General features: G+C 51.8%; 1 protein-coding gene across 1 annotated transcript in view; it reads right to left on the bottom strand.

Annotated features, from left to right (window-relative positions):
- Nucleotides 1-797: 797 nt before the first annotated feature.
- MED27 (mediator complex subunit 27) overlaps nucleotides 798-19,951 on the bottom strand; it is a 195,851-nt gene continuing 176,697 nt past the window's right edge. Inside the window, exons 7-8 of the mRNA XM_045563699.1 lie at nucleotides 3,497-3,574; nucleotides 798-1,383 (exon numbers count right to left, since the gene is read on the bottom strand). Of these exons, the coding sequence (XP_045419655.1) occupies nucleotides 1,249-1,383; nucleotides 3,497-3,574 (213 nt within the window). The 3' untranslated portion in view covers nucleotides 798-1,248. The remainder of the gene's footprint in view (nucleotides 1,384-3,496; nucleotides 3,575-19,951) is intronic.

Raw genomic sequence — 19,951 nt, 5'->3', positions numbered from 1 at the left:
CATCTGATCCAGTGGGGCTGGGTGGGCCTGAGGCTCCCACCATGGCAGTGCTGCTGGTCTGAGGACCGCACGTGACACAGCCCTGTCCTGCGGTCCTCATGGATGAGTCTTCTCCGTCCTCTGGCTCCTTCAGCGTGGGGAGGAGGCAGAGGGAAGGTCTGGGTGGTGCCAGAACCCAGGTAGGAAACACTCAGTTCTTTCAGACATCTCAGGAGGCAGCATCTCTCCTGACATGGTTTGTTGTGAAGAGAACATCGTTTCTAGCGTGGGCTGGGCTGGGAAAGCTCTGGGCAACGGCCCACTCCCTTCTGAAGCCCTCCACCAGGTCAATGATCTTCAAAGAAACAGGTTATGGCTTTAAAGTTCGTTGCTGAGGCACTGAATGAACTTGGCAGACTGGGTTGGAACTGATTCGTAGTAATATTTAGGACAAAACACGGGCTAAGCAGCCGACACACCTGTGAGTCCCACTCACGTGTGCCCAGCTGGTTAAGCTGGGCAGATGCCTTTCCCTGTGGTGTGCGTGTGGTGCTGCTGGTTTAGTAAAAAGAAACTTCTGCATACTCTTTTCTTCAAAAAGAACAATCCGTTTTCCAAGCCATCAAAACATCTTTGAAACGCAGTACGCGCAGCACGCCCTCTCCTGAAAGCAAGAAGTAGGGAAGTGCGTCCTCAAAAAGAACCATGTTGTAAACGCAGATATTGCTGAATTTTTTTTCTTCAAAAGGCCCAGATCCACTCTCGTGGCCATGAACTGCGTGTACAAAGTGCTGTAAGAAACGGGAGACGAAGCCTTGTCCTGGGTATAAAAGGTTTATTGCTTATAAAAGTAAGTTACAAAACCCCCCCTGCATGAAGATACAGATGGACACTGGGGCTCATTCCAGTAACGGCTCATGGAAATGACTTCAAACACAGACCCAGGAGGGTCAGCACACCAGTACTGCCAACACACACGCACACAGAACATGCTGCATAACTTCCTCATAGTAGGTTCTAGAAAGGTTGTCTTAGCCTTCGTTCCACTGGCTATTGGGTTAAATTTGTCCCATCAACCACAGAGACGGAGTCTGCCCTGCAAGAGGCTCAGCCCTAGCACACACGACACTGTTTCTGAAAGGAGGAGAGTGGCTGTATCGATACTCGGGCTGTGAGGAACGGTCTGAGCCACCAACACACTTCGTGCTTGTCTAGGATGGTGCTGGGTGGGGGTCTGGGGCCAGAAGTGGGGCTGGGGCCAGGGGGGGTCTACTGCCGGCAGGTGTCGTGGAAGGCTTCGAGGGTCCGGAAGTCCCTCCACGTGGGGGGAAGGCCGTCTTGCAGGAACTTCCCGCAGCGCTGGCATGGGGCCTGGAACAGCTTTATGTAACTTCTTAACCAAGTCTAAAAAGAGAAGTGAGGAGAGAAATGAAAGAATAGGATCCAGGTGCTTCCAAAGTCACCCTTCCCATCAAGCCTAATGACCCCAAGGGTAGAAAACTTAAGCTGGCTTTGATCCCAAAAGATGTCCTGTGATTTCACAGAGGGGAGCGCACAGATTCCACAACGTCATCTCACTGCTCATTCTTAGTTCTGATGCTCCTCTTACCCCTCCCAACCGAGGGGGTATTTCAAATAGAAATTCCTGCTCTCAGAGGAGTCCCCAGGAACCACCAGACAGTCTGGAAGCCTGGCGGCTGAGCAGACCGCATTTCGCTGTCCGACTATCGGTATCGATCCTCTTCTCCTTGCTCACTACCAGGGAGTGGCCGTGGACGTGACTAAGACGACTTGGAATAGACGGCAACTTTAGCATTCTCCACGGAGATCAACATGCCTTCTAGCTAATCTGATTTCAGAGGTCATCACTCACTGTCACAGTGTGACCTAACACACCTGGGGGGTGGGTGGGGACAGTCCTGGTGCCACCGAATAACATAATAAGTGGCAAACACACACTTGAGTAGTTCAGAGTGCAGTTTTCTCAGGCATCATACATAAGGATGAGAAGCACATAACTCAATTCTCAAACTCAAGGAGATTCACTACTTAAAAACAATAAAAAAACCCACCCCAAATCTCATGACAATAGACAAGAAAGTTCTCACTGTGAAAGGGGTCCATCAATCAATCTAGTCATTTCATGTCCTTCTCAATCATGTCGATAAGAGAAAATTGTTATTTGACGAGATCGGCAGCGTTTATTGATACAAATCCTTCTCTCCTCATCACAGCTGCCTTCATGGCGGCCGAGCACGGCCCATCAACACTGTCCCCTTCCAGAGACTCAGTGCTTAGGGTTTTGGCAATAAACAAGAGGTCAATGGATCATTCAGTTAAACTACTTATTCTTTGGTGCTCAGCAAATTCAAATGCTCCCCAAATCCCAAAGCAGCTGCCAAAGGGAAACTGGGCATTACAACATGTTGGGTTAAAAAGTGTGTCTTTACATCTATCCGAAATTGAAGATCTCGTTGACAACTGTCAAGGGAATTGCTCTCCCAACACACAGAAGAACCACTCTGTGGACAGCTCTACTGAGCACCTGGTTCTGCTTTGCTCAACCTCCGAACACCACGAAGCCAATGAATGAACTGGGTTGTGTCCTCGAGAAACAAACTACAGGCTCTTGAAGAAGCTTAACTGGTGGTGCCCATGTGACAGAATGAACTGGACGAGCAGAGTACCCCACTAGCCCCAGCTAGCCGTCAACACCGACGGGGACTTGCTAACAGGCAAGTCTTCTGAGTATGTTCTCTAACGGGCAGCCTTTCTAGCAGGAAAATAAAAGGGAGTTTTAACAGCAGTGAAGGACGCAGAGAGCCGACGTGCGAGCACGCAGCCGGGCCGGCACGAGGCACAGCCGGCCGCGTCGGTCAGCGCCACGTCCGTGCTGTCAGGCGACTCAGGGCTGGTAAACTGGCTCCGGGGGTGGGGAGAAGTCCTGACTTGTAGCGTTTGGTGATTTTCATGGTGTAAATACTCCCACCCAGTTTGATTTCAAACTACCAGTGGTTGAACAACCAGCTCGCAAAATTCTGAACATTTATTAAGAACTGGCAGGAGCTGGCTGCAGTGTGCCGCTGGGACAGCTGTTCTGGAGTTGCTCCCATCTCGAGCTCCGACTCTGACGACGGGAGGATTAAATGTCTCATGGAACTGCGAGATTTGTCTTATTCACTGCGACATGCTCAGTGCCAAGCACAGGGCCTGGCACAGAATCGGGGCTCAGTAAAGTGTCTGTTGACTATATCAGTGTTGGAAACTATTTTGGAAGATCACTGCTGAAACCACCACGTGCTCAGCAATGATAGAAAACACCAGTTAATTATGCTGGAAGTCGTTTCTCCCAGACTCCTTCCCAGTTTCAAGAAAGTCTCAGTTTTCAACTGGCAGCCCCTTCTCCCACTGGGAAGCACTCAAATCTGAAGATGCAACAGCTACTTTTTGAGCTGCCCATTCACACTTGAAGGGAGCCAAGGTGCAGACAGGAGACCTGACTCTTGAGGCCACTTACCATGAAAGATCTGACCACGACATCTGGCATCTGGGGCAGCTGATAGTGCAGCAGGGCAGTGGTGGCATGGTCTGTCACCTGAGAATGAAGGACAATGGCCGGAGTCAGTAGCCACTCCAAACTGGCAGCGGGGAAAACATGCAGGACAAGTGCACTCCTTTTGTAAGAAACCGGAACTGTTTTTGAACATCCCTTGGGGGAAAGCACATCTAAACTAAAGTCTCAAGTAGGAAAACTAGTTAGCAGAGTTGGGGACAGAGAGGGCGGAAAGGACACAGGCCTGGAGGCAAGTGGAGTGTGGAACATTCCAGCAACTGAAAACCCGGACAGGCTGGAGCACTGGGAGAGGAAGTGGCCAGAGGGGACAGACCACCGAGGGGCTTCCAGGCCTCTCTGCTGCAAGCACATGGCACATATGCAGAGCAGCATCACCAAATGTCCATGTTCCACTTTGTCTCTATACTGGAACAATTTTCCTGACAGTTTAATTGGTCTGTTTCCTTTCTTTCCCATTCTGCCTCATAATCTGTAACCACGCAGGCTTCACGATCAGGAATCTGGAATTTCTGAGGCTCTCTCCCTGGGGCTACGACCTGAGTAACCCCGCCACTCAAGTGTGCTCCTCTAACCAGCTCCGGAAAGGCAGTGGTCTATTTTCAGCGCCCTGGGGGGCCACACCCATAGTTTCCTGACTCCAGGTTTATCAGCAAGGCCAAGGGCAAGGCTGAGGTCCACTGGCGGCATCGGGTGACCAGACGGACAGAGCACAGGCTTTAAGCCCTGGCACCACCCTCTGACCTTGATCCAGCCACTTATCCTCTCTGCACTCAATGTCCCTTCTCAGAAACAAAGGGGCTGGTCTAAGATGCCTGGTAGTTCTGAAATCTGATGACACCATGACTTGCTGATGCCAGCTATCAATCAGCAAATTAATAGATTATACCTAATTTGATAGTGGTGTTCAAACCAATGGTTTATTTGATTGTCCTCATTAGGGATTCTTGACATTACAAATGTTGTGGTTAAAGAAACAAAACAAACTCCAGATAAAATCATTAACTTTGAGAACAAGAATAAACACAGGTATAACCTGTGTAGACATGTCAGCGTGTCAGCCCCCACCAGGACCCTGTGAAGTGCCAACAGACCTAAGCAGCAGTTGAGCAAACAAGCCAGGTGGAGACCAGAGGTGCTGGTCCGGGCCCCACATGGTGAGTTGCAAGTGACCCAGGAATTAGTCCAGCTGTCTGTCCACACCTGCAGACAGAGGGGCTGTGCCACAGTGTAAGGACACAGACTCCACAGCCACGCAGGCTGGGCCCTGGCTTAGAGAGGTGATCTTCAGCCCCTTGTGTAACGTCTCTAAGCCTCAGTGTCTCCCTGGATAAAATGGAGGTTGTAGTAATGCACACTTCCTAAGGCCAGTGAGAGGACAAAGTGAGGCCAGGCACGTGACACTCTCACTCTCCAGCAATGGCACCAGACCTGCCACCTGCTTTCCTCTTCTGCCCTGCCTGGTGCCTGGACTTGCCCTCTCTCCCAATGGACTTCTGAGGCCTGCCTGGTGGCTGGTGAAGCTCCCTATATGATTAGCTCTGTGGGCTAGGGATCATGTCCATCTGCTTCTTACTGCACCCCCAGGGTCCAGGATATCACCCACATACAGCAGGTGCTCAATACATATTTGTGGAATCAGAAAATGCATGGCCCACCCACCGTATCATAAACACCTGCACTGGCCTCCTTACTGACAGATCAACAGTTCATGCACCCAACCCTGCTGAGAAATTCCTACCCAAGTGACTTTCAAGATAAATGGTACTTATTCCTTCAAGTGCCAAGTCTGCTTTTATTTTAAGCATTTTTGACAGACAGGTTTCTAAAATGAGCAATGCCTTTTTTTAAGGAAAAAAAAAAAACAGTAGTAATGATAACTTTGCAAAATGGCTGGTGGCGATTGGTGGGGAGAAATTAACTGCCGCAAAACCCAGCAAAGCAAACTGGGCTCAGATGGTACCTGAACTTGAAAGCTGGATTCTTGCCCACCCAGCTCCCTTCCTAAGAAAACCCACAAAAGTGCCATTTTGTCAGCTGACAAGACATCCCTTACAATTACATCTGCCATCACCAAAGAAACAAAGTTTTTGGAGTTCTTTCTCTTGACCCTACCATTCATTCATTCATTCATTTTTGGAGATAGGGTCTTGCTCTGCCACCCAGGCTGGAGTGCAGTGGCATCAGTATAGCTCACTGCAGTCTGAAACTCCTGGGCTCAAGCGATCCTCTTGCCTCAGCCTCCTAGTAGCTGGGACTACAGGCGCATGCCACTGGCTAAATTTTCTCTTTTTTGTAGAGATGAGGCCTCTTTGTAGAGATGTTCCCCAGGTTGGTCTTGAACTCCTGGGCTCCAGTGATCCTCCCACCTTAGCCTCCCAAACTGCTGGGATTACAGGTGTGAGCCGCTGTGCCTGGTTTCCTACTTTTTTTTTTTTTTGAGGCAGAGTCTTGCTCTTTTGCCCTGGCTAGAGTGCTGTGGCGTCAGCCTAGCTCACAGCAACCTCAAACTCCTGGGCTCAAGCGATCCTACTGCCTCAGCCTCCCGAGTAGCTGGGACTACAGGCATGCGCCACCATGCCCGGCTAAGTTTTCTATATATATTTTTAGCTGTCCATATAATTTCTTTCTATTTTCAGTAGAGACAGGGTCTCGCTCTTGCTCAGGCTGGTCTGGAACTCCTGAGCTCAAACGATCTGCCTGCCTCGGCCTCCCAGAGTGCTAGGATTACAGGCGTGAGCCACCGCGCCCGGTCCGTTTATTTTTAAAATGCCTCTAACGAAGCCCCCGCTGTAATAGCAGAGGAAGCCAGGCTGGCTTTGTGTCCTCTGTGCCCTAGTTCTGGGCATGACCCCTTTCCTAAGATGGGGACTGTCCACCTGCACTACCCCTGGGATTATGTACCTCAGCGGCTTGAGCTGGCCTGGGGCCTGGTTGGTCCCTAATAAGGCTGTCAACCCAGAGGCCACCTCCAAGGCAGGGATGCTTGGTTCGGCTGCACTTTTTTGTTTATTTGTTTCTTCTCACATTTTTAAAACATGAATGACTAACATTTAAAATTTGGAAAATTACCTCTGTGGTCCCCAATCCTGGGACCGTGGCCTAGTACCAGTTCGTGGCCTGCTGGGAAACGGCCGTGCATCACCACCTGAGCTCCGCACCCTCACCCCTGTTCCCATGTCTGTGGAAAAACTGTCTTCCATGAAACCAGTCCCTGGTGCCAAAAGGTTGGGGACCGCTACTTTACCTAACTGGGACCCTTAGCTTCTCCTGAAGCATCAGAAGGTGTGGGACTAGTCACACAGGTCGTGAGGATTAAACAAGTCTAACATGTGAAGTGCTCAGCACAAGGCCCAGTTCCTCCTTATCACTGTGATTGTGACCTGGCTCCACCCACCCCCGTCCAAGTGGCCACTGCCAGCAGGGGCCCAGGAAGGGCAGTGCCTTTGGACAGGCACACATTGGTGTTTGCCTGAGCACCCTGTAGTCTTACACCCAGCCAGCTTCGCTCATCGTAGCACCTACCTGGCCCCCATGGCCTTTGGAATTCAAGGCTTCCACCCAATTGCTGCCAAGACTCTGTGCCCCTGGATGTCCCGCTGTTCCCTGGGTGGCTGGCCTGGCTTCCCGACATATATTTGAGCTCACCTTCCCTGGCCTGACACCTGTGCCCATCTCATCTTCCCTGCCTTAGCTGACCTCTGGACTTGACCTCTTCTGGCTGAACTTGGGTTCTCCAAGCATCGCGAGAGATGAACCTAGTTGTGACAGCTGTGAGGCACTATCTCCAGGCAAGGCACAGTGCTGGTACAGGAACATCTAAAGCATCTTCCAGACCCGCTCTTCCACCAGCATTCCTGCAAAAGTGCCCAGCCACCCAGACGCCTGAGCCAGAAATCTGGGCACACCCCTGTCATCTCTCTTCCCCCCACACCTCATACTCAAGCAGCCTTGGAGTTCCAAATTATTTATCTTGAATCCTACTTCTTCCCGCCTCTCCTGCTACTCCACGGCCTAAGCTGCTGTCTCTTCCTACCAGGGAAGCGGCCTGACCGGCTCCTCGTCCGCTCTCGTTCCCCCTGGTCCTGCGTCAACAGGGCACTCGGAGGGAACATTCTGCAGCGAAGAGGAAAAGGGTGTGGGCTCGAGGTTTGGATCCCAGCTCGACCTTTTCCAGCAATGCAACCTTGGGGCAAGTTACTTCATCTTTATTAGCTGCAGTTTTCCCATCTGGAAAATGGGTAAGAAATAGTCCCCATCACATAAGACAACTGTGAGGATTAAGTGGAATAACGCGGAAGTGCGTGCCGTTCAGTATCAGTGATCATCTCATTCAACTACAAATCTACCCATGTCACTCCCTTGCTTAAAACCCCCTAGAGCATCTGAACAGGCTTAGGACAGAATGCAAAAGCCAGAATGTGACATTCGAAACCCTGCGGGGCCTGATCCTGGTGTTCCCTCCTCTCACCTCTCAGTTCTCCTTTCCTCTCTTCTTCCCCGCTGCAGGGCTCCCCTCTTCTCCGTTCCCTCCTCCCGGCAGGGTTGAATTCCCTTGCTCAGCTCTTTCCCTCCACAGCACCCTGCATGTCTGAACTCATACAATTTTTTGCAATTTTTGGTTAGTGTCAGTTTCCCTGACTTGACTGTGAACTCTGAGAGGACGAAGACCATGTTGGCCCAGTGCCTGACCCAGAGGCTCTCAATACACACGTGCCGATGAAGCGAATGATCCCTTCTGTCCTTGAGACCTGCAGGGAGAGCGGCTCAGATAGGTGGACCAAGAGGTCTGAAAGTGGGGGGGAGGGGACAGGGGGTGGGAGCTGAGGACTCTGGGCTTTGGCCCACCCCATTGTGCTAGGGAATCCTGGACTTCCCCTCTGTGGGAGAAGTCACTAGTGGTCACTCAGTCCAGTTCTTCCTTCCTGGGCACGGGAAGACCCTCTGGCTTCCCTTGTAGTTCCAGTTAGGCTGGGCTACATGCATAGTTCCAGCCAGTGCATCAGAGGGTGCAAGAGTTGTGCGCTCCTTCCACTTGGAGGCTGTGAAATGCAAGCGTAGATCCTCCATGCTCGCTCTCTTCCCAAGATTTTGGAAGCCACACACTAAGATGGCAGAGTCACCAGATGGGGACTCCCTGTTACCCTGGGTCCCTGAGTGATTACATGGAGCACAGCCCCGTGACAACTCAGCATGGATGTGCAAAGTGAGCAACAAATGAACTGCTGTTGTGCTGAACTACACAGACGGGAAGTTTGTTACCGCAGCACGCCTCGCCTCTCTCCAGGCTAACATGCTCTCCTTGGATATTCATTCTGCATCCAGAAAACGAGCCACTGTGTTTGCCAGGTCTACGATTTCTGTAAGTGATGGCACAACAAGTCCAGGCTGTGGCCAAGGAAATTTACTCTCTGGAATGGTGCACTCAAGAGATGGTTCACAGACCAGCAGTGTTGGTATCACCTAAGAATTTGGTAGAAATTTGTGCTCTTCGGCCCCATTCTAGATTTAGATTCACAATCTCCTGGGTGGGGCCCAGAAATGAAGTTAGCCTCTCCAGGCTCTTTTTAGGGACACCAAAACGTGTAGGAATGCAAATGCTAACGAGCACACACATCACCAGGGGGGTCCTGTTAACAAGCAGATTCTGATGGAGCAGCTCTGGGCGGGGCTGCTGCATGTCTTGCAGCTGCTGGCAAGGGACCAGGCTCTGGGCGGTGAGGCTGCAGCAGACTCCAGGCACTACAGGAAAAGGGCCCCCAAAGGGTTGGGCGTTTGATTCTGGACACCAAACAAAGGAGTACAAATTAGGACAGTTTGTCTTTTTCACAAATCAAACTGCATGGCGTCACCCAAGTTTCACAATCGGTGCCTGGGGAGGTAGAGAAATAGTTTCATGATAGGTGGGTACTTCCTTTGCCGAAAGGTACCTTTTTTAGGACCATAAGACAGTTTATTAACTTATAATAGCCACTGCTAAGGAGAGCTTACTATGTACCGAGCCTTATGTGCCCCTCACATTTCATTCCCATAGTAACTCTGAGGTGGGTGCTATTCTTATTTACACTTTACAGAAGAGGAAATGGAGAGGCACAGAGGCTGGGAAGATGCCCAAAGTCACATAGCTGGTGGCAGGGTGACTGGTGTTTGAGCCCAGGCATCTCGAGGTCTAAGGCTTTGCCTACCTCCCTGCCGCTAGCCCCCCCAGCTGGCCCTCCCACTTTGCAGATAAAGGCGCAGGCACGGGGGCCTTGGGCAGCTCTGCCCACCGTCTCCCAGCACAGCGAAGTCTTTGCAAAGCCAAAGTCTTGACGCCAGGCATGGGTCAGGAGATCTGCAAACGTGGCTGCTATACAACAGGCTGCTCGAGAGTAGCGCAAACTGCATTAACTAGGAAACGTCCTCTCCAGATACGTCTGGAGCTGTGTACCAAAGCTGTTTGGCGTCTGGCTCATACGCAGGGCACCTAATTAGCTTCTCCATTACTGCTTGGCAATCTGGCCAAACGCAGCCTCTCTTTAAAAAGGTCCAGTATAAACTATACCCTTTAATTGCCAAATGGCGGCAGTTTTTTCCTAGTGCTGATGTGGTCATGTAATTTCTTCAACTTCCCACCACCAATTACAGAAATATTTTAATAGGAGGAAACAAAGCTGACTGATCTGCTGTTCTCCCTCCCTGCCCTCCCCTGCTGGTTTTCAGATTCCTGTGGCTGAACCCCCAGGCACCAGGCAAGACGTGGTTGTGGAACACTGGAGAACCTCACCTACAATCATCTTCCTTTTTGTCAAAGCACTCCACCTTCAATATTTTTTTGTTTTAAATTTTTCAACAACAAAGTTGTTTTTTTGCTCAGCATCCAAGATGTGGAAAAAACCGGCCTGGGGCCAAAAAAACTTTTGCTATTAACTAATTTAAATTGACTGGGTGGCAGTGGAGGTTTGGTCCCCTTGTGCTGTAAAGCTAATGAGATTCAGCTGGGAGATCAAAGCCACCCTCCCTCCGGGAGGAGGCCGGGAAGGGCACTAATGCTCCCACAAGAGGGAGGCGGCTCATCTTGCTCACGAGTGCTGGTTTGAAAAAAGGCTTATGAAAAGATCAAAGTGGCTGCGAACCCAAGGAGAGGGAGGGAAGAGAAGACAGGACAGTTAACAATAAGCCAGCAAGATGGGATGGGACGCTGATGCACCTGGCAAGGGCAGGAGAGATTGCGGGCACAGGGAGACAGACTTCTCAGAAAGCCGGGCAGAGACCGACACGGGGGAGGGGCTTTGCCGGGAGATACTGTCATACTCCTCATGGTAAAGAAAAACCGCAGGTGCTCCAGCCTAGTTTGGGGTGTGGCCCCCATCTCAACGCTGGCTGCAGGTGATGTACTTTGAGGAGGGTGACACATGCATTGCCTGTCAAGATCCACCCTGCTTTATTAACTTTGCTCGCAGTTTTCTCTTTCTCTACCAACCAGGGCTTACCAAAATCCCCTCCCTCAGCTCAGAGCGACTAAGGGCTTTGCATACCCAAACCTACAAGAGAACTAAGCTCAGGGAGGAGAAAGGACTCTTTCAAGAGACCTTGAAACAGCTGCCAGTCAACACACTGGAAGAGGAGATGCCAGTCAAAACAGTTTCCCAAAGTTCCTCTACCATATTGTGTGCCAGGAGCTCCTGACAGCCTTCCCTCCTAGCATCTGAGAGCTGGAGGGTGCTTCAGAGAGCACAAGTTATTTTAGCTAAACCCAAAGTGGCACTGCCTGCAATAATCGCAGTGATTCACGTCGACATTTGCGAGCACCAACCCTGGGCGAGAGCTGGTCTACACAGCCTGGGGTGTGGGGTCCTCTCACAGGAGCCTGGGCTCTGGATCCACCCGTCATGTATGAGCTGGGTGACCTTGGGTGAGGACTAAATGGGCCAATGCAGGGATACTGACAAATAGAACAGTGTCTGACACACAGCAAGCAACGCCGACTGTGTGCCACCATGGTTTCATCTCACTCAATCCCCACAGCCACCTTAAGGCAGACGCACTATTATAACTGCCATTTATAAGTCAGGGAACTAAGTCACAAGGAGGTCAGAACAAGGAGGTCAAGTGATTTGCCCAAGCCAAGGAGCTACTAAATAGCAGACCCAGGGTTTATTCAGACCACTTGAACCCCAGCTTGAGTGCCCAGCTCTAAGCCCCGAGCCTGGTGGGCTCCTCACTCAAGACCCTTCGGGGTGAAAAGAGGCTGTGGGGATAAGGACAAGCGCCACGTCCAGCCCTCTCCTCCCAGAAGGAACTGGAACCCATCACTCCCAGCGTGGAGCTGGGACTGGATCCCAAGTCTCCTGACTTACACCCCAATTCTTGTTCCTTATACAATGTTCCCTCCACTTCCCTGCCAGAAGCTTCAACCTGTCTTGTTCCCTGCCACGTGCCAGGCAGCACCCCCTCCCAAACAGGGCTGACACAGACATCGGTGGGTCCTTAAGACCTGCAGATTCAATGTGTCTCCCTGCCATGCACAAGGAAGGGGAAAACAGGGCAAATACAGGCAGCACCACCAGCCAGGCATGCACGCATGCTCATCAGGGAACTCGCCAGGCGTGGTGGCTCTCCCTGTAGTCCCAGCCACTTGGGAGGCTGAGGTGGGAGGATGGCTTAAGACCAGGAGTTCGAGATCAGCCTGGACAATATAGTGAGACCCTGCTTCTAAAACAAAATAAAGGTGGGGGGCCTAAAAAATACAGTACTATAAAGGGAGTGGTGGGGGAGTGGGTGATCCTATCAATCCTGTTGCACAACGGATGTGGCAGACAGTGCCTGGGAACTTCCCACTCAGGACAGTCCCTGCTGCGGGGCCAGAGAGAGCAGGTTTAGGTCCAACAAGACTTTTCTGTTTAAGGTCAACCCTCAGAACCCAGGTTTTACGGTGACCAGTCAGAGCGTTGTTCTTTGTGTATCAGGAGGGAAAGAACAAAGGACACAGTGGTGACAATAGAAGGACCAGAGAGGCAGAGGGTGGCAAGAAAAACTCTTTTAACATACTTGCTTTCCCCAGAAGTTTCCTCTTTTAAAAAGCAAGGGTGCACTGAGTTTCTTGAAGGGTGACATTGAGAAGATGACAATGCCAGTCCCCAGCCAGGACAGGAACACCAGCATCATCTGCAGGAAGACTCCTGCCTGTTTCAGGATGACCTGGTACTTTCTTCCCCACTTTTTTCCCTAACAGTTTTCTGCATACCTTCAACTTGGGGTATCTGATTTGACTTAAGCAAAAATGTACAGTTTCTGCTGGGAGGTCTTAAACAGTGGTCCTTGTATTCCTCAGGGATCCAGGGATTGTCCTCAGGGGTTCCGGAGCCCCTGCCTGAGGTGTGTGCTCCTGGGCCAGGGTGGAGCGATGGCAGTGCAGCACACCTGCAAGGAGCAGACTCCAGAGGCGACTATCAGAACCGCCCCCCAGCTTACCTAGGCTGGGGACTAGGACCCGCATGGTTAAAAAGCTCCCCACAGTGATTCTGCGACCACGGGCTGCTTCCCACCACCAGGGGGCAGGACTGTCGCCGAGCAGCGCTGGGCGCGGGCTGAGCTCCCACAAGGGCTCAGCAGTAACAGGGTGCTCTTCCTGATGCAATGGACTAATGGCACGGGGCTGCTTTATCAGTCAGCACAAGCCCATGGAGCCCAAGGCCTCCCCCTGCTAAGCTGGGAGAGCTGGGGCCTCCAACAATTAAAAGTATTCCCCCCACCCCCTGCAGCATTAATAGATAGGAAAAGTTAAGTACTTTCATGTTTAAAAGCTGCTTATTTAAAAGAGAAGTCTGGTAGAGACCAGGCTGTGGCTTCCCTAAAGCCAACACCTGCTTCACACACTGAAGAGGAGACTCCCTCAGACTGGGGTGAAGTGAACAACAGGCAGCGGGGTGGGACAGAGAGGAACCGTCAGGAGATGGAGGTTCAATCCCGGATTTGTCACGCGTGGCCTGAGTGACCTTGGCTGCATCCCTCCCTTGCTGGCCTGAGGTAAAAAAGAGTGAGGCTGGGTTCGAGGCTGGGGGTCCTGCAGACCCCGCAGGCCTAGGCTTCACTGGACGCTCCCGCCCTGCGCCTGGCTGCATTCGTCTCCCATGCCCTGAAGGCAGACCTGGGGCGCTCTACCCTCAGCCCTACCAGGGGCTAAATTAAAGCCCTTTGTACCTTTTGTTATTTTTTTTAGCGACAGGGTCTCTGGCACCCAAGCTGGAGTACAGTGGTGCCGTCAAGAGTTCACTGCAGCCTTGAACTCCTGGGCTCAAGCCATCCTCCCCGATGCCACTACAGGCGTGAGCCACTGTGCCCAGCCCATTTGTAACAAGGACGAGCAGATCCCAGGAGGCAGCAGGGATCCCGGGTTCCTGTCTCATTCCAGGAATCCACCTGCTGTCCTGATGTGACGTCGACCTCGTGCAGGCCTCAGTTTCTGGGCTGGTTAAAGAGAGTCTGGGAATTCGGTTCAGGAGCAGGGAGACCAGGAGCACAGCACTGTTCTCTGTGCTGGAGACGCCTCCCAGCTCAGCGGGTTTCAGTGAGACTCTGGAGCACAAGCTAACAGGCGACAAAGCCAAACATGTGCTGCTTGCTGGTGCCCAGGCTGTTCCCACAACACAAAGAAATAAAAATGGACTTCCATTGGGCGGATATACTTTAATGTCACACAAGGAGAGTTTGGGTCTCTACCAGGAGTTTTGCCAAGGACAATCCCACCCTTAAGCAGAGGGACAGTAGGAATCTCTTGGAAGAAGAAAACTCTTTGTGGGTTCTGCAGGCAAAGATGTGAACCCAGTGTGTTAAATGTTTAAAGAGACGGCAATCCCTGCCAGCAATGTTGCTCCAAGGATGTGCACTGGTTTTATGAAGAATATTTAAAGCAGTCCCAGAAGTACTCACTCCATGAAGAAGAGCCATCATTATTTCAAAATTGGAATGCTATGAAGTCAGTCCTGAAAGTGATATTCGGCGGCAGGGGTGGGGGGTGACATGGAGTGCCACCGAGACAGGCTTCTAAAATGGGGATGAAAGTACAGTAGAGCGGAAGCAGGGGATTTAGTTTTTATTATGCAGCTCCGCTCTCTAATCTGCACCTTGGATTTGTACACCACAGGTTCAGCAAGGCCTGCAGGCCTGAAGAGGCGGCATGGAAGCCCATGGGGACTAGGGATTACTTAGATGAGATCAATATTTCCTTCTCTGCTTGATGAAGGAGCAACGTGAATGGGCTCTGAAGGGCTTGTCACTGTCTGCCGGAGCCGGGCAGTGCTGCTCTGCGCTGGGACCACAGGCGGCCAACTGGCTTGGAAGTGGGGAGGTGAAGGCACACACAGCTGCCCCATCTTGCCCAAAATCCCTGCTCACGCCTTTAAGATCAAGCTCTGTGTCTGTGAAGGCTGAGTCTACATATGGAAAATACTTAATATGGTCTCTGAAACATACCAGGGCCCTCTACAAATGAGTTTTTCTTTGGTTTGGGAGTTCCAACCCCACCCTCTTTAAAGCGAAGATGCCACTGATGTCCAGAAGGCAAGTCCCCAACTCCCAGGACCCCTGAGCACAGACTGGTTGTAGAAGGCCTCCAGAGGCAGTTGCGCCTTCCCCACCACTCCACAGCCAACCACACGATCCTCCCGAGGCCCTTGTGGATCTGGCTCCCAGCTGCGTTTCCCTTCGGCCCCCACTTTACACTGCAGCAATCCGGCTGCTGCAGGAATCTACCGCTTCCCACCATGGCTTCCTGGCCCTGTGCTCAAGGGGTCCCTCTGCCTGCAATGCTCTTCCCTGGCTAAGCCCTTCTCACCCTTCAGGACTCAGCTCAGGGGTCCTCCCTGTCCCAGCCTGTCCTCTGGGCTGGGTGGAAGGTGCCCTGCCTGTCCTCCCAGCAGCACCCCCTCAGGACACTTGCCAGACCTGCAACCAGATGCCCCCATGTCCCAGGCTGTGCTCTTCTGGAGGATGAGGCCACACCTCACTCCTGTCCTCCCTGGGCCTAGCTTGGGGCCTCTGAGGAGTGTGGCTCAGCACTGGATGCCTCTCACCTAGCAGGGCCCTGAGTGAATGAGAAAGTGGGCAGGAGTCTAGTTATTTTTGGCCCGTGGGGGAAGGGGAGCCAAGGGAGAGGGGAGGGAGGGGCGGGAGAAGCAGAGGCCCTGAGCACTGCCCAGGAGGAGAGAGCTGGGTGGGCAGGGAACCCCGGGGTAGACGTGAGGGAACTCTCCGGGGTGCTGACCAGCCTTTCTCTTCTGCCAAAGGCCTCGCGCAGGGCTGAGAGGAGTTGCACATGAAGGGTCCTTGACGTTTCTCAGGATCAAGGAATTAATATTCTTCATTTAGATGAAAAGAAAAAAAGTTCAATGCTTTCCAGATGGTAAAATGCCAGATTCTGTTGCTGGCTGCCAGGAAAGCCCATGTCCAAAGACACCTGAATTGTTCTGCACCCACTTGGTGTGATGTTATTTTCTGTAGGAACAGCCTTGCAGTCAGAGAAACATCCAAAGACATCTGGACTCTCAAGAAAATACAGACAATACCACCTACTTCTCTGTCAAACTGAGGCAGCGACAGGAGAAGGAAGGAAAGCTGCAGAGTGGGGAACGAGCCCTGCACAAGAGGCAGCTCTGCTGCCACAGCCAGGCAGCCCACCCCCAACCCCTGCTTTGCAGGGAAAACAGGACGTCGAGGCCCAACCTCTCGGTCTCAGGCACCTTCCTTCCAGGGATCACTGGAGGTGCCACTAGCCCTTTCAGAACACTAGTGAAAGATCTAGGTCCTGGGCCCCTGATTCACCAGCATTTGGGGCTGCCCAAAGGGCACTGCTGGGGCTATAATTCTGGATGTCCTCTGCCCTCTTTAGCTCACTTTCTGATCTGGAGAAATAGGGAAGGTGGACGGTGCTCTGGTGGGAGTGGGTGGGTTTGTCCTGGCAGCTGGGTCTTTGGCTTACTTGACATACGCCAGCACTGGATATAAATCCAGGCCCCTGATTCCAGAGCCTGTGCTCTAAACCACAGTGTCCATGTGAAGACTGGATGCGGGGGCAGCAAAGTCGTGAGGAGTGGTCAACGAAGCAAAAGGCCTGCAGGAGGAAGCCTGGCCAAAGGGGAAAGAGGAGAAATTTCTCCGGAGAGGACAACGCTCGTTGGAGACAGGCACATCAGAGAAGTTGACCAGGACGTGGACTAGAAATTCACCTTACACTTCATACTTATGAACTCAGTTAACCTCATGCCAATCCTATGAGGCAGGTACTCTTAGGCTGTCTGTTTTACAGATGAGGAAACTGAGGTAAGTCAGGCCACACAGGGAGCCAGTGGTGGAGCTGGGACCTGATCACATGGCAGGTGGCTCTTAGCCACCTTACTGGCCTCTCCGTGGGGACCACGACAGGACGTCAGCGAGGGCTCGGAGTGTATGGGAGTCGTCCGGGACGCTGTCCGCAGTGCTGCGCGTGCAGTTCCCAGACTGCCGGGCCATAGCACGGATGCTTGGGAACAGCGAGGCGGATGGTCTTCCCAGAACAGCTGTCAGATGCAGACATGGAGTAGACCGCATCCCGTGTAACCCTTTAGGAAGAAAGGAGCTATAGAGATGACGAATGACTACTCTGTGACTGCTCTAATGGCAGAAAACCACAACCACGTCCAGGGCAACTCAGGATGCCCTAAGAAAGTCAGCAGGATGGGCCAGGCTTTCTTGGTTCAATTTTAACCATAAAGCTGGGTACACGTGAGCGCCTCAGCCATCACCACCCTCAGCAGTGGCTGAGGGAGCCTTGTGCAGGGAAGATATTGGGGGAAGATACTTGTCTTCATAAGAGGAAAAAAATTATCAAATCTGTTCTAGGTTTAGATGCTTATGGCTATTCAAATAAGACCATTAAGAGAGAAGGTGTTGATAAAGGCTTTTCAGCTGCCAGGTTGAACCTAACGACCCCTCCCCGCCATTCTCAGCTCTCAGGGCCCCTGAACCTTCTTAGCAGGTAAGGTCTGCTTATCCGACCTGGCCAACGCAGCCCGGCTGTCAGCTGAGGAAAGGGCTGTCCTCCGGGACACCCCAGGACTGCCTGCTGCCTCTCCTCCCCTGAAGCTCTTCAGGAGCCTGGTAGTGGGCTCACGCACATTCCTCCTGCCGCCACTGGTCAGAGCCACGGACAGGAGTCTAGCGTCCTACATTAAGCTGCCCATCTGCCCTTGCTCCGGGGAAAGCTGTCCCTCAGCTCTGTTTGGGATACACTTGTGAAGCCGCGACACAATGCACAAAAGCACAATGAAAATGACACTCCGTTCAGTCTTCAAAATATAAGTTCTCTTCATTGGAAAAAGTTAATTAGCATTTAAAGGGCATGGGGATGGTCAGAGGAACGGGGACGTTCGGAGGCTGCAGAGTCCCTCCAGGTGTGGGGGCCTCACCTACACAGGCACTGAACAAGGGGAGCACTGAGGCTTGGCCCAAGGCCTCAGAACTTTCACCACAACTTAGCCTGCTCAAGGCCTTCATCTGTGGCATTTGAAGAGATTTTTGAAAGAAAATGTAAATGAGGCTGGAAGAAATTTTAGAGATTTAAAATAATTTAATGACTATTTACTGAGCCTCTTTGGTGACATGAAATGCCACAGCAGGTATATATATCTATATATATCTATATATATATGTTCAAGGTACATGTGCAGCACAGCCTGACTCCAAGGAGGGTGACAGGTCCCAGCCTCTGAGAACTACGCCAGGCTGGGACAGCTTTGGAATGAGCAATGCTATTTCGGTAGGTAATCAGTTGTGCTAGGTACTCAATGCATCCACAAACCTATTATCAGGTATTCGCCAAAGTTTCAGAGAATTGAGTTTTTTAGAGCTGACTCAATCTCTTTCACCAAAAAATGCCTAGTGGCCACTCAGTAAACATACCTTCACAGTCTGTCCCCAGTTAGGGACCAGTTTTCCATACTAAAGAAAGAATGAAAGAACGAATGAATATAGGAAGGAAGAAGCAGCGGCACCCTGCCCAGACATTATCCACCGTCCACAGCTGAGTGCTGAAAGGGTTACTCGTCCCTTTGTTGCCCAGAGAACAATGACTGGGGACTGAGAGCTGGACATCCGCGGGCTGCGACTTTTGTGCTTTGTCCTTTAGCTCCGAGTGAAAAGGCTGCGAAGCATGTGGCAGTCCCTCAGGTGCTGCTTCTCATTTCTCATCCGCCTACCTGGGGCTGGACACACACTCCACCTCTTTCTTCAGCCGCCCTGCCAAGATTTAACGCAGTAAGTAGCTGTAGACTTGCTCTCCCTCTTCCTAAATTACTGGATGAAAATGCACACTGTTTTGAAATGAGGAGGTTAAAGATCAAAACACTGACTGCCCCTGCAGAGTTTAAATGTCAGAAAACTATGAACATGCTTGAAACCTTTCCTGGCTCTTTGTGATGCTGCCCTTTCAGACGGTCCCCCCATTTCTAAGTCCCATTCTCTGAATCTACTCTGCTGGAGACTTGCTGGCTATAAAAAGCTTCTTCGCCCTAGGACCAAGCGCAAGGCACCTCTGGGGGACCCCAGTAAATGACGGGAGCCTGTCAGCAGCCACGGACCCACAGCAAGCGGCCCACAGCCCTCCGCCACTCCCACACTTGGGAAAGGCGTCTGATGAGGAAGAGAGGAAAGGGCTTGCCAACAGAGTTAGCATCCGCAGGCAAAGGGAAGGCCAAATTTTGCTTCCTGAGGCAGGATCTGCTACAAAAGCTCAGGGGCTCTGGCTTTCACCTGGGGGTTAGGAACGGGCGGAAGAGAATTTGACAGGGGTGTGTTGCATTCTCCCAGCTTCTGACATTACCCTCCAGAAATAAAAAGGTGAGCGTAAGCGTGGATTGGCTCTGCGAGGCAGTCTCTCCCCAACCCCTCCTTTGTCACATTGAAGGGGAAGACCTCAGGGGGCTTCCCGCCTTCCCAGCAAGCCCTCATTCTGTGGTGGCCACTGCTGCTACTTGTGGGCAGGAAAACACACCCAATACATAGTCACTGTGACCACATAACGAATGCCAAAGAAAGGGAGTCCTTGGGCTTCTGCACCAGAGCAATGTGGGGAGAGAGTTCCTCCAACGAAGCTGTGAGCTGCTGCTGGTAGCCAAGAATTCCCATCTCCGGAGTGGGGCACAGTTATGGTATATACTAGATACCACCATCCTTAGGACGCTTGGAACCATTTTCAGCCTGAGCAATCTCCTCTGACTGATGACCAGGGAACCCCCTTTTCCATGTTGTGCTACTCTACTAAGGCACTTTATTCTACTGTTTCCGGTTGAGCTTTTCCGGACGATGCTGATAACTAACGGTTGACCTGGATGGTCAACTTGGGTGGGTGTAAGGAGGCAGAGCAAGGTGGAGGGGATGCTAGCCACA

The sequence above is a fragment of the Lemur catta genome, chromosome 10 (genome assembly GCF_020740605.2).
Source record: "Lemur catta isolate mLemCat1 chromosome 10, mLemCat1.pri, whole genome shotgun sequence".
NCBI classification, from domain to species: Eukaryota; Metazoa; Chordata; class Mammalia; order Primates; family Lemuridae; genus Lemur; species Lemur catta.
Note: the sequence above shows the minus strand (reverse complement) of the source record. Positions and strands in the feature narration are given on the sequence as shown.